General features: G+C 41.6%; 1 protein-coding gene across 5 annotated transcripts in view; it reads right to left on the bottom strand.

Moving 5' to 3' along the window:
- LOC119446725 (leucine-zipper-like transcriptional regulator 1) overlaps window positions 1–12,515 on the bottom strand; it is a 34,531-nt gene extending 22,016 nt beyond the window's left edge. Inside the window, exons 1-7 of one of the 5 annotated variants that reach the window (XM_037711246.2) lie at window positions 12,264–12,515; window positions 10,918–11,074; window positions 6,386–6,505; window positions 6,220–6,299; window positions 4,604–4,712; window positions 2,945–3,083; window positions 1,105–1,244 (exon numbers count right to left, since the gene is read on the bottom strand). In XM_037711246.2, coding sequence (XP_037567174.1) covers window positions 1,105–1,244; window positions 2,945–3,083; window positions 4,604–4,712; window positions 6,220–6,299; window positions 6,386–6,505; window positions 10,918–11,074; window positions 12,264–12,375 — 857 coding nt within the window. In that variant the 5' untranslated portion in view covers window positions 12,376–12,515. Of the gene's footprint in view, window positions 1–1,104; window positions 1,245–2,944; window positions 3,084–4,603; window positions 4,713–6,219; window positions 6,300–6,385; window positions 6,506–10,917; window positions 11,075–11,189; window positions 11,211–11,818; window positions 11,939–11,982 lie in introns of those variants that run through there. The other 4 variants (XM_049664348.1, XM_037711247.2, XM_049664349.1 and 1 more) reach the window with 4 other exon arrangements.
- Between the last annotated feature and the right edge of the window lie 73 nt (window positions 12,516–12,588).

The raw sequence follows: 12,588 nt of genomic DNA, 5'->3' as shown, positions 1-12,588 counted from the left end.
AACGACATCATGTTCATCTACAGACTGCATCAGCAGTTCAGCCTGACATGTGCATTCAGTTTTAATGCCGCATCTTAACAAACACGCCCGGTGAAAGAGTGATGAGGCAACTTCACAGTGTAGTCATCTTGTATTTATTTGCATTTCGTGTGTGCCCTAACATATACAAAAATTTATCACACATGAACTAGCCCTCCTCTCAAGCAGTGTCAGGCACAAGCTGTTTGCCATTTTATTCAGACGCTACAAAGGTTTTGGACACTTCACGCTGCACATAGTGGTTTTAACATCAGAATGCCAATTGCCGCTATCAGCCACAGGTCACAACATGTAAATAATGCAATGTCATGCACACACTTCTAGCCCTCATTCACACCGACTCACAGAGGTCACTCGACCAAGTTGGTTGCAAATAGTCGCTTTGGTTGAAAAGCGACTGATTTGGGTCAGTTGCTCACTGCTTGATTTTTCAGTCAAACGACTGCAGTGGCAAACCAACTGAACCAATCAGCGGCACACAAGCAGGACGCCTGCATAAACCGATGCTATTTCACGCGATGATGGCGTTGCAAGCAGACATGAATGTCAACAATTGCGAGGCATTTCGGTGTGGCAACGGGCAGGATGCATTTGCCGGTGTGAACATTGGTCACCGTGAGTTCTTCCTTGGTTGCAGTAGCAGTCAATTGCATGACCTCAGTCAATCGCCTGTGTGAATGAGTCCTTAATGCTCAAACGTGAAGGATATAGCTAGTGCTTGCATATAAATCAAAGCACACAAAAATGATTACATAACCAGCAACATAGCCACAAAACTAGAGAAAGCCTACTGCAATATTTACATACTTGTCACCAAACTCTTCACAAAAGCTTGCTTATTGGTATGTTAAAACATTTTGCTGCCTCTACCGAATTCATAAATGAAAAAACTCAGCCAGCTGGCACACACACACGACTGTGAACAAAAAGGTCATGAACCTTTTTTTTTTTTTTTTAGTGTGCACTCTTTCAGTTTAATCATTTCTGCCAGCTAATTTTGCATACTGCGTCCCTTCTCTAAGTTAAATGGTTACTTTGTGTACAATAAATGCTTCTTTTACTCACTACTTATCTTTGAAGTGGAACTGGAAAAGGCTATTGGTGATCTTTGCACCACTCTGGCCAGAGAAGACAAACATGCTGTCACGAGCCACAGCTACTGGGAAGTTGCAGCATGTTGGCGGACAGTCACCTCGCTGTGGTACCTGCAGACATTCAAGAAAAAGGTACGCTCATATGCACAACACATGCTAAACACACTTTGTTTAGAATGTGTTTAACAACACATTTTCCTTAAAGAGGCACTAAGAAAATTCTAAATCAGCCTAAAGTTAGATAAATGATTTGAAACTCTCCCTGGATTTATTTGGTAAAAAAAGGTTTTGTAGCAATAGAGAAAATTATCCTTCTTTCAGGATTCTGTACCCATATCATTGTGAATAGATTACAAGCTATTTTTGCCTATTTAGGATGCTTTCGCAACACAGCGTAGAAGACGGAAGGAAGTGAAAAATAGAGAAGCGCAGCGCGTGCTCGAGGCGCAAGCTCGGCACGCGCAGTGTTGTTCTGGAAGCGAGCCATGCTGGTCGTCACAGCCGCCGCTCAGCTTGCCGCCTTCAGCGCTTCTAGTTGGAGTAGGAACGACAGCATGGCTCGTGGGCCGCCGTCACGTCCTCCTACAAGCAACTTCTAATACAACCCTAAACTGAAGTGTCTTAGGAGAAAGTAATCCACAGGAAACAAGTTTTGCTAAGATGAACCAGACAGTTTGGATGAATCCAATTGCCAGACACAGTAGTATAATCAATTTTACAGACCTTCCTCATAAGCTATAAAGTCATTTTTCTTTTTTGTATAGCTTCGCTGGACAGTATAAAAACATCGCGACACTATTAAAACACCACACTGATAGTAAATCAGCATGTGATTACAGCTTACCATAAAATAGAAGCAAATATCTTAACTACATCACTTCAAGATAAACCTTCTTGCATTGATGCTAAGGCATTATATAAAACTATGGCTTCTAATGCAGCAGCATGAGAAATAACTTTCGTCGGTGGACTGATTTTTAAAACAGTTACTATACAGTGCGAGCTTTCTGTCAATGCAAAAAATGCAGCAGTTCCAAGTTGGAATCTATATACAGTGAAGCTTTGTGTGAGAGCATAAAGAGTCGAAATACAAGCACACGCACACACACACACACACACACACAAAGCACAGGTGCACACAAATTATGCCCAGCCTTTTGTTCAGTGGAGCTGCTAACTACTAGCGAGTACGACAGATGCCTTGAACGCATTATGGTTTCAGAGGCAGCATGCGCATACGTACGCAGCACAATTTGAATCCATTCTATTCGCAAGAAGCGTTTACTTCCTCATTACTGTGCAGCCGCGGATGCCCGAAGGTGAGCTTTCTGGTTCATCCCCCCCTCCCCCCCCGCACGGCCGGCGCCGCTGCTGCCGTGGATGCGAGTGCCATCTGGTGCTGGTACAAAGAATCCAGAGGCGCGCATACTCCGCTGTGATTGGTTGGCCTATTCAGCAAGAGAACAGCCAGTCTGCAGCCACGAAACCCGGCAAGGTTCACAAAGAAAAGCTTCGCTTTTAAACGAACAAGAAACATAAGCAATGCAAGTGTTAATTTTGGAAGAATATAAAGCTTAAAAGCTAAAGGTATTTCTGAGAATTGGTTAGGAAATTATTAAGCGCAGGCAGATAATAAACCATGCCTTCAGGCATCTTTCACACTTCAAGGCACAATCTTTATTTTTTAAGCCTTGTCACAGTGGCAGAAGCAAATTAGCAAAGCTAGCACAAAGTTATGACATGTACAATGAAGGGAAGCATGTGACACACACGTGACTTGGCAACAAATAACTGTTTTTTGGCAAACTCACTTCTTCCCAAGTCCTGGAGTCACCTAGCAAGGAGACACACCACATGTCGTTTAGCCGTGCATTGCCATCGTAGCCAGCAAAGATCCAGAGTCGATTATCGTACACTGCTGCTCCATGGGCAGACCGAGGCACTGGCATACTTCAAGAAAAAAAAAAAGCATGTTTGCCAGTTAGCTCACACCGTAAAAGGATAAGACATCTATTTTCTACTGCAGGGCCTAAGCTGATTTCTCTACTGGAACACGTACAAAAGGCAGCGATGTTCTCATTAGGCAATTCCTTACCAGTTTAAGTTTAATTTGTTGCATTTGAAAAAAGAAGTTAAAATATTCTACAGTGTTGGGAGCAGATATTGATTTAGGTCATGAAATGTTTTACAAATATTACTGATATTTAATAAACTTGAAAAAGTTTATGCACCATGTGTGCAACATTGTAACTCCATGTTAGACATTTTAATAGATGAAGATCACAAAAATGTGATATCAGTCGCTGGGTGTGCACTTGATAAAACTGTGACTTGGTGCTTCAATGTATTTTTATCAATATTCAGCAATTTTTTTAATAGCACTGAAGACTTAACAAGGAAATAAGTCACTTTATTGTCGCATTTTCTTTTAAATGCAACAAATTTCAGTTAAATAGTTTCAGTGGTTGTCAAAGGAGACGATCTCTGTGTTTCACATGTATTGACAGAATGACAATTGGAACTTATTATTGATAGTTCAGTAATGTTTAGTATACAGAAGGAGGTCCCATAGTCAGACTGTATCGGGACCTCCTGTGCAAGAACAATAATGATGGATAACAACAGCATGTTGAACATGAATGCATGTTGAAAATATAGTTAATACTGCTAATTGTAGGCTTAGATGGTTGAAAATTTGGCTCTGTTCCTTTCTACCTGAAGCTCATCTTGTACAGATTTTTGCTTCATGTGCTATCTCAAGGCATCGAGCCTGTCAGAGTGGAGGTCTGCTCTATGCAATGAGTGAGAAGAATAAGGGGAACCAAGGTCCTCGATTTTTAGCAGTCTGGCAGCCTTTTGGAAGCACCCAAGGATTTAGTGTCCATTTGCGCACTTTAATGTCATGGGCTACACAATGCCTCCATTTTCATTTAATGAATGTTGAACATCCGTCACATTGCCTGTAAGCCACGCTAGCTAAGATATCCAAGGTAAGGTGACCCACACATGTACATAAGAACCTAAGAAAGTGGAAAAAGGAACAGCTCAGGTTCTTATGTAATTCCTTTTTTCCTTTATTGAGAGTAACAAGGCTATTACAAACTTGTCTTATCTTTAACTATTTGGGCAAATCATTTTATAAAATAAACAATTATATTAACCCAATGCTTTCGACAACTTAATTGCTTGTTGGCATCACATGAATACTTTATCTTAAAGAGGAACATGAAAGAACCTTTCGACCAAAACATGCATTTCTTTTTCACTGTTTCACAGTATTCATGACCTCAATTTGGTTGTTTCTTCCGAGATATTGCTATTAGCAGAATTGTTTTTATTAAAAGTGATACTGTGTCCAAAGAGTGTAAAAGTAAACTTCTGATCAAAAATGGCATAATGATAGTGCAATCTATACAATTCTGTGAATTGAATTGGTGGTGTAATGTAAGGCAAAACACAGTGGTACATACCGGCCCTCAAACTTCCATTCAGTCCACTGACCAGTTGTGAAATTATATTCAAATAGGTCATTCTTGTTGGCCAGGTTTGAATTAGAGTGGATGTCCCCAGTGTAGCCCCCTGAGAAGTGAGGTGGAAAAGACAACTGCATTAAACACTATGCAACAGTTCTTTCTGCAGGATATACATCTACATTTTTCTTTCATTTCAAGTGTGAATCAGCATAGATATCCTCTAGTATTCATACTCTCATTTGGCTGTGATGAACATGTTTGTTTCCCTACTTAAGATGCTTATTTTGCTGAGTTAGGTGCTTAGAAAACTGCTTTAATTGCAGCAGCTCATGTAGGAAAATATGTATTATATAAAAAAGTTTGCAGAACAAGTTTAACAGAAGTGTACATCATTACAATAATAACAATCTCTTTAACAAGAAGTAAATGCTTATCATTGTGCCCCTGCTGAACAACAGTGCAAGAGCAAGACAAGACAAATAAAGAATAAAAGTAACCTGCCCGGTCTTCTGCTTTCATGACTTGAGCAGTCCTTCAACTATTCAGGAAAAGCATGCATCGCAATTTACTAATATGTTTCCAGTGTTCCAAGACTTGCAGCTGAATCTTTCACTGGAAAGGCTCATTGTGCCAACCAACAAAATTTATTCATCAAAAGCTGCTACGGACAATGAAAATGGTAACAATCTGTCACATGGCATAGTTGGCTATCCTCATGCAACAGTAAATTTCACACCATTCAACAATCTATAATTCTGATGGAAGGTCTGACAAAGAGCTAGTCAGCGTAAATAAATCTTGCTTTAGAGGCACAAACAATGTGCTCTGAATCTAACCAGGTGCACAGACTATAAGCTGCTGGTGCAGTGGCAAGAACAAATAAGCAAAGCATAAAAGAATGCCTGACAGCCCTTCAGTCAATCACACAATTGAAGTGCTTACGTTTCAAGCTTCCATAAAACCAACTTCACACACTGAGCATGTGGACAAAGACTGATAGACATTGTGGCACGCATAAGCTGCATTGCCAAAGACCCAGGTGAGCCACTGACCAACTAGTGAAATGAGCAAGTACCAATACATCTTGTGCAGTGTACAGCTTCACCTCAATAGCACAGAAAAACATACAGGTCTGCCTCACACCTGGGTCTCCAGATTCATTTAACAGTATTTGTATCGTAATGTGTAAGCCAGACAAGACAAACTATGTTCCAGAAGTAAACTGTGAGTAATTTAAGGGCAATCCAAATTATGGAAATCAGTTTATATCATTTAGTGGACCACTGCACTTGGCTCTAGCTGCCTTGCATCATCATCAAAGCAGTAGTTGGAAACACGTCTCAACATAATGACCAAAACGTGTATCAACAATGTTCCTCTGTGATATTAATTTGGTAAGCACTGACAATGACGACAACCTGTGCCAAGCATATTGCTTCAGAGAAATTCTCGTGATAGTATTTATGCTACACATTGCTTTTGATATGAACTACCTAAGAGCATAAATTTAAGGCCTAACATTAGTGTGTGTGCTGAGTTTGGAGAAGGTACGAAAAAAGTTAAAAAAAGTCCCATCACAAGTCTAAAACTGTGCAAAGCAAATGCAAGCTCACCAAAAACAAACATGCTCTTCTCATGAACTACAGCAGAATGATGGTAACGTGGAGCTGGCGGATTTCCTGTTGTGAAAGCCCTAGGGTAAAGCAGTGAAAACAGATGTAAGGAAGATTTCACAGCGTAGATGACAGACACATGCACAAAAAGTGTTACAATACTTGCCTTCCCCAGGACTTGTCTCGAACGTCGAAGCGTAGCAAATCATTCAGCATCTGCTTCCCGTTGTCGCCACCAAAGACATAAATGGCGTCTTTGTATGCCACGACAGTATGTTTGCTCCGCCTACAATGTTTTTGTTTTGAAACTGAAATCAATCTGCGACACAACACATAAACATACAAACAGTAGATGAAGACAGGTTCCTTACTTTGGCATACTAACCAGTTATTGTTTGCGACCACTGTACTTGACCATGGATGAACTTTTCCATTTCATGTTAACATGAAGACATAAGTTTAAAACCACCTACCTAACAGCAAACAGTACTCGAAACCAGGGTGTCAAACCAAAGTGGAACTAAACCAAAAACCGGGGCTGAACTGTTATCTTCAGCTGAGCTGGAACTGAACTGAACGATTCTTTTTTTGCCATCTTGGAGCCGAGCCCATTGTACTTATTGTAGGAACCGTTCCGAACCGTTCAACAAATGGTTCAGAAGACACAGTAGACACTCTGCTAGGGCACATCAAAAAGGAAACGTTGAACAAAGGCTCAAAGCCTCCTGTAGTCTGAAAAATGGTTCCCGTGCTACAGGCAAGACTCAAACAACTTCAAATAGCCTCAGCTCAGCTGTGACACTCGTAATATGTTGTTATATCTTGCGCAACCAAAGCTGCCCTTTATGTGATGAAAAATGTGGGCGCATTACATGTTCTCTCACATCTTGTTTCAGCAAAGTGACTGGAACAACTCTGTTCAGCTTTCTGTCCTGTTTTGATACTGTACATGGTCAGCTGAGCTACTGTTGTAATCCAACTACTCACAAGAAAGCTATAGCGTTGAAACTTCCGACGTTCTTTCCGACGCTACTTGGCGACGCAAAAATGCTTTATGTGACAATGACACAGAAAGAAACAGGGATGGCAAGCCCCTTGTTGAATCTACAGAACAAATACATAAGTAATAAATAAGTTAATATTTTTATTTAGAACTCCAACGAATTTTCAGTGTGGCGCACGTTTGCTCTACTTGGTACAGGTACTTGGAGTGATGCCACACCATCAGTGTAGGTTGATATAACTGCGAAATAAGACAAGTAAACTTGGAGAAACACAACCTCAGTAGCTGCTTTCTGGGTGCAGAGCACCATCGTCATAATGTAATTAATCTACATCTACAGCAAGCTACTTGTGTGAAAACCTGTAATGTAATAAGCACATTCATTTAAACACTTATGCAAAAGACATGCAATAGTTTAAAATTTCAGCCCTTTCAAATAACGAAACTTGGATGATGCATAGTTAGAACTCAGTTGAAGGCTGTGTAGAAGAAAACATCCTTTGTAAGGGCAGCTTCTGCCACACAGACCTATATTGCAGCCGCATCTTAATATATTAGTCCCTCACTGGTCTGTCAACCTCAACGGGAAACATGCACGCAGGTGTAAAGCAGCCTACAGGTAAAACTAAATGAAATTAGATGTGTTTTCAATGCACTGGGCACTGTGGCCTTCTAAAACGAATCACAGTGTGCCACCGTGCCTTGATTCATAGTGCATTCAATTTCTTGCATAATATTAAAGGCACCAGAGTTACAAGGTCTGTCCCAAATGTTTGTGCCCATGTACCCTTAAAAAAACAATTTCAGAAACTTTGAGGTACATCAATGTGGTCACCTTCAAAACACTTCCCATTAGACAAAATGCATTGGTTCCACCATTTCATTGCTCAAAGCAACCTTGGAAGTCCTCTTCTGCTAAGCGCTTCAGATGAGGTGTTGTTTGCTTTTGAATTGTTGTCACAACTCCGAAATGCTGCCCTTGGAGCACCAGTTTATATTCAGGGAACAAAAAAAAAACTGTCCAAGGGGCTAAATCCGCCAAGTAGGAGGCTGCTCCACCAAAGTGATGGAATTGTGTGCCAAAATTTCACGCACTATCAATGCAGAGTGTGCAAAGGCTCTTTCGACAAGTTTCATCTCTCGCAGCACACACAATCTTTCAGATGCTTCAGGACCTCCATGTAGAAAGCTGCCTTGACAGTTTGACCTTGAAGTACATATTCATGGTGCACAATTCCATGGCAGTCAATAAACATGATCAACATGACTCTAAATGTTGCTTTGTTCTTCCCCACTTTCTTTGACCTTGGCTCATTCTTTTTCCACACTTTGCTCTGTGACTTCAGGTCAATGTTGTAGTCATACATTTCCGTTTTGTCGCCAGTGACAGCCCTTTGCAAGAATTTATTGCTGCCGTATGAAGTTTTCCGATCAAAACAAGGTTCCTTTGGCCGCAACTTTTGCTCAGGAATCAAGAGCATCAGCACCCCACCCCCCCCTTGGCAGAAACCTTTTCCATTTCCAAATTTTCAGTGAAAATCTGGTGAACAAACGACTTTCCCAAACCAAGTGCTTCTGATATCATTGTAACAGTCATTCGGTGGTCCCTGGACATAAGACAATGCACATGATCAATGTTTTCATCTTCGCACGAGATGGACGGGCATCCTGATCTTGCATCGTTCTTGGGGTCTTCCCTAAAATGCTGGACTCACCTGAACACAGTTCATTTCTTTAAAGCATTCTGTCCATAGTCCTTTTGCAACATTAGATAAATTTCTGTGCCATTCTTGTACAGTTTCATAAAAAATTCAATATTAAGAGTTTGTTCTATCTGTTCGTCGATCTTCATTTTGGCAAAGACTTGCCCCCGTATACTCAAACGATCCTCGACTCAAAGCTGTTCCTCCACTCCACCAAGTTGGGCAGGGCACCGCCCCTTGACTGAAGAAGACACGATAATTCTTAACAATTGCCGTGAAGTGTCAATGAAGTGCAGTGACAACTTCTGTCAAGGGCAGCAGTGTCATCTACTTTCTTGGGTCAAGGTGGAGTGTTGAGCGGAGAAGGATTTTAGAATGTGGGGGATAGTGGCACAAAAAGCACATGCATAGAATTCTGCCTTGTCATAGAGCAGTCCGGTTTGCACTAGAGGTCACCCGGTTTCTTTCAAGTGGAGACAGCAGTACCGGTGTACCACTTCTTTGCTGACTCACTGCATGAACTTTTGGGACAGACCTTGTAGGTATGATTAAGTGCTGTAATGGTTTGAGAAGGCGTATCTGCACAAAATAATACACCCAATCCCGGCAACAGGACTTGGAGCCAAGGTCTGCATGTTGTCTCAAGCGAACATTCTCCTCGCACTGCCTTTCTCAATAATATTTTAAAGTTTAACATTCAGAATGTGCTGCAGCCTTGCAAATAAAGAAAACATGCATAAGTATTTAGTGTAAGCAATAAGTCTTTTATCTAAGTACACTGAATACTAATCAAATTTTTTTGAGAAGCTTAGATTTCACAATTATGACGGGGAGACTCCCAATTGCTTGCTTACTCATTTGTTCCTCTGAATTTCGAAGTGAATAGCTTTCTTTGGCACTTTCGGACATTTTCGTGGTTGGTCGGTGGTCGGACTCATTAAGGAAAACGTACGTACGTTCATTCGCTCTCTCTCTCTCTCTTTTGTTCACTCGTTCCTTCGAGCTCTTTGCTTACACTGACAATCATCGTCGATGGTTTCTGCATAATTTTTTGCCGACTTTGAGACAAGCCTCGTACATCGATCTGTGTCACGTAAGCGTATAAAGAAACTATTTGTCGCGGAAATTAACTCACGAGTCAGGCTGGAAAGCAATGTTTTCTAAAACATTCAATTTGCCTTAATTCCGAACCATTATGAACCCATATGAACCGGTTCAATTCATTATATTTTTGCTCCAGGTATGAACCTGAACCGAACCACAAGATATGCAGAAGCCTGAATTCGGGCGAACCAAACCCGAAAACTTTTCAGTTCGACACCCTGCTAGGAACAGCTGTTGGTAAGTACAAATGACTGCTGTTAAGTGTCAGTTAACACTACCACTCTTCATGGTAAAAGATAAGCAAACCTACAGGCGAAAAACTGGACGTCAAAGTTACTCATCAACCAATTAGTGAGAAAGCTATCAGCAGCAAAAACAACAAACTAAGCAGTTAGTGGCAAAAGGCAAAGAAGAACCCATGTCTCTGTTTTATCCCACGGTTCTTAAACCAACAATTAATTAGGAGCACTTTGGTGAGGTTCACAGTAACTGTTTAAACAGCCTTTACCAGCTAAATTTCTCTAAAAAAGACCGGGCAACATTAAGCTTCCCGATTCACAAATGCAGAACCAAACTTCACTTGATTTGAGTATTTTATATCCAGTCTGCAAAATACCACAACATTGTCAGTTATTTGCTATTTCACTACAAAACTGTTGCTGACAATTTGTTAGTTTTATAAGCAAGTGATATTGAAGTCAGTGCTTTGATTAATGGTGCCCTTAAAGTGCAACTTAACTGCAACTTGAGCATATCAGGAGGCACAGTCGCACAAGAGGCGAGTTTTGCAGAGCTAATATGCCTGATGGTAAAATCACATGAACTTGTTCCACTAACTGGATTAGATATAAAGGCATGGATAAAGAAATAACCAAAATGTGTATAGACCTTGCTCCCACAAATTCGTCACAGTGTGGCATCTGACGCCATCGGTGCACAGTCTCAAAGGGTCCAAAGTCCAGCGTAAGGCATTCCGCACTCTCTGGCCAGTTGTAATCGAAGTCCAACCCTGGCGGCCTTGCAATGGCCATGTCAGAAACGTCTTCTGCAAAAAAACACGATGGAAAAAGCACCAAAAAACAGGGCAAAGTCAACAGTATATAGACAGACACGCTCAGTGCTGAAAACTAAAACAGCATGTTAGCCTGGAACTCCCATACCAATCAATGTTGTGCTATGGTTATGTGAATATCGGGGTCAAAAAGTGAATCAGTAGGTTCTGCTGCAGGCTCTGGCCAAGCAGAGTCAACACAAAAGTTCCCAGTTATGGCAAAACAATGAATTAATTGTGCACCACGGCAATGCTCGCGCGCACAATGCTCTTTCCGTCAAGCAGTTTCCGGCAAACAAAATCCTGTGCTGGACTGAACGAAGTGCGTTTTTTTTTTTTTTTTTTTTTTCAGAGTGAAATCTACTTCAAAATGAATTTATCTGCAGGCAGTAGATAAGGCACGAAAGTGGAAACTGAGGAGCTCCAACACTGCTTCCTGCAATGCAGTGCGAATGTAATTAGGGAGCTTAGTAATGTGCGTTGTTGGACGAGTTGGTATACTTAATTGGCTAGGAACGAGCACAAAATTTACGAGGGAGGTCACACAGGGCTCACTGACAAGCGAAGGCTGAGGCATTGACATATAAGAACAAATAACACGGCCCGCTGTACGAGAAATTTATTTTAGTAATGTGCGCTGTTGGGCGAGTTGGCACATACTTCGATGCTAGGAACGAACACAAAATTTTGTGCTCGTTCCTAGCATCTAACTAAGGGAGGTGTGCTAGTTCAGCTCACTTGTAAGCTTTTGAGGGTAAAGCGCACTCGCCCACACACTTGTCACTAGCTTTTTGACACTGCGTATGACGACTCAATACGTCGTCGTACGTCGCAAGTGCAGCGTTCGTTTTGCTCACGACTGAGCTCTCGGTCCTTGTGCGTCCTACGTATATATTTCACACCTGACGAAACCCGAACAGGAAAACACCAGCTACGGTCACTCAAGAGGTTCTGGCAAACCGTGTCACATCGGGCAGATCGGCATTCGCTGGCGAAAGTACCATAAAAGCAATCGCCTACGTACGAAAGCAGTGAACTTGGCTTTCAAGCCGTTTCCGCACAGCCAAAGAGTGCAAGACGGTGGATAAATGTCATTGATAGCAAATGCGTTTGTCTGGGTGCGACAAATATCCACAAGTGATGTCACAGCATTTCACAGTGCGACTTTCTGCGAACAACCCACCGTGAAACCCACGATATGTCAACAAACAGAAGCCGCAGCAGACATAAAACCAACTGGAGGAAGTGAGTGGTGTCGCTATGAACGCGCCTGATTCAGAGTAGTTGAGCAGCATAAATTTAAATTTTAAGAATGTCGGTCAAGTTCACGCGACAAAGGGGACTGCAAAAAGCGCAGCAATAAAGTGGCAAGCAACGCGACTTGACCAGCCTTGAGAGAAGCAGCACAACTGCAGCTCTACTCATCTGTTGCTGTCCACAAAGTGTCCACTTTGCTACAGTGGCTAACTTTGCTCCTTCCAAACGTTCATTCATCTATGCGTTCGTAG

Source organism: Dermacentor silvarum, chromosome 3 (assembly GCF_013339745.2).
Source record: "Dermacentor silvarum isolate Dsil-2018 chromosome 3, BIME_Dsil_1.4, whole genome shotgun sequence".
NCBI classification, from domain to species: Eukaryota; Metazoa; Arthropoda; class Arachnida; order Ixodida; family Ixodidae; genus Dermacentor; species Dermacentor silvarum.
This window is presented reverse-complemented; position numbering and strand designations above follow the sequence as displayed.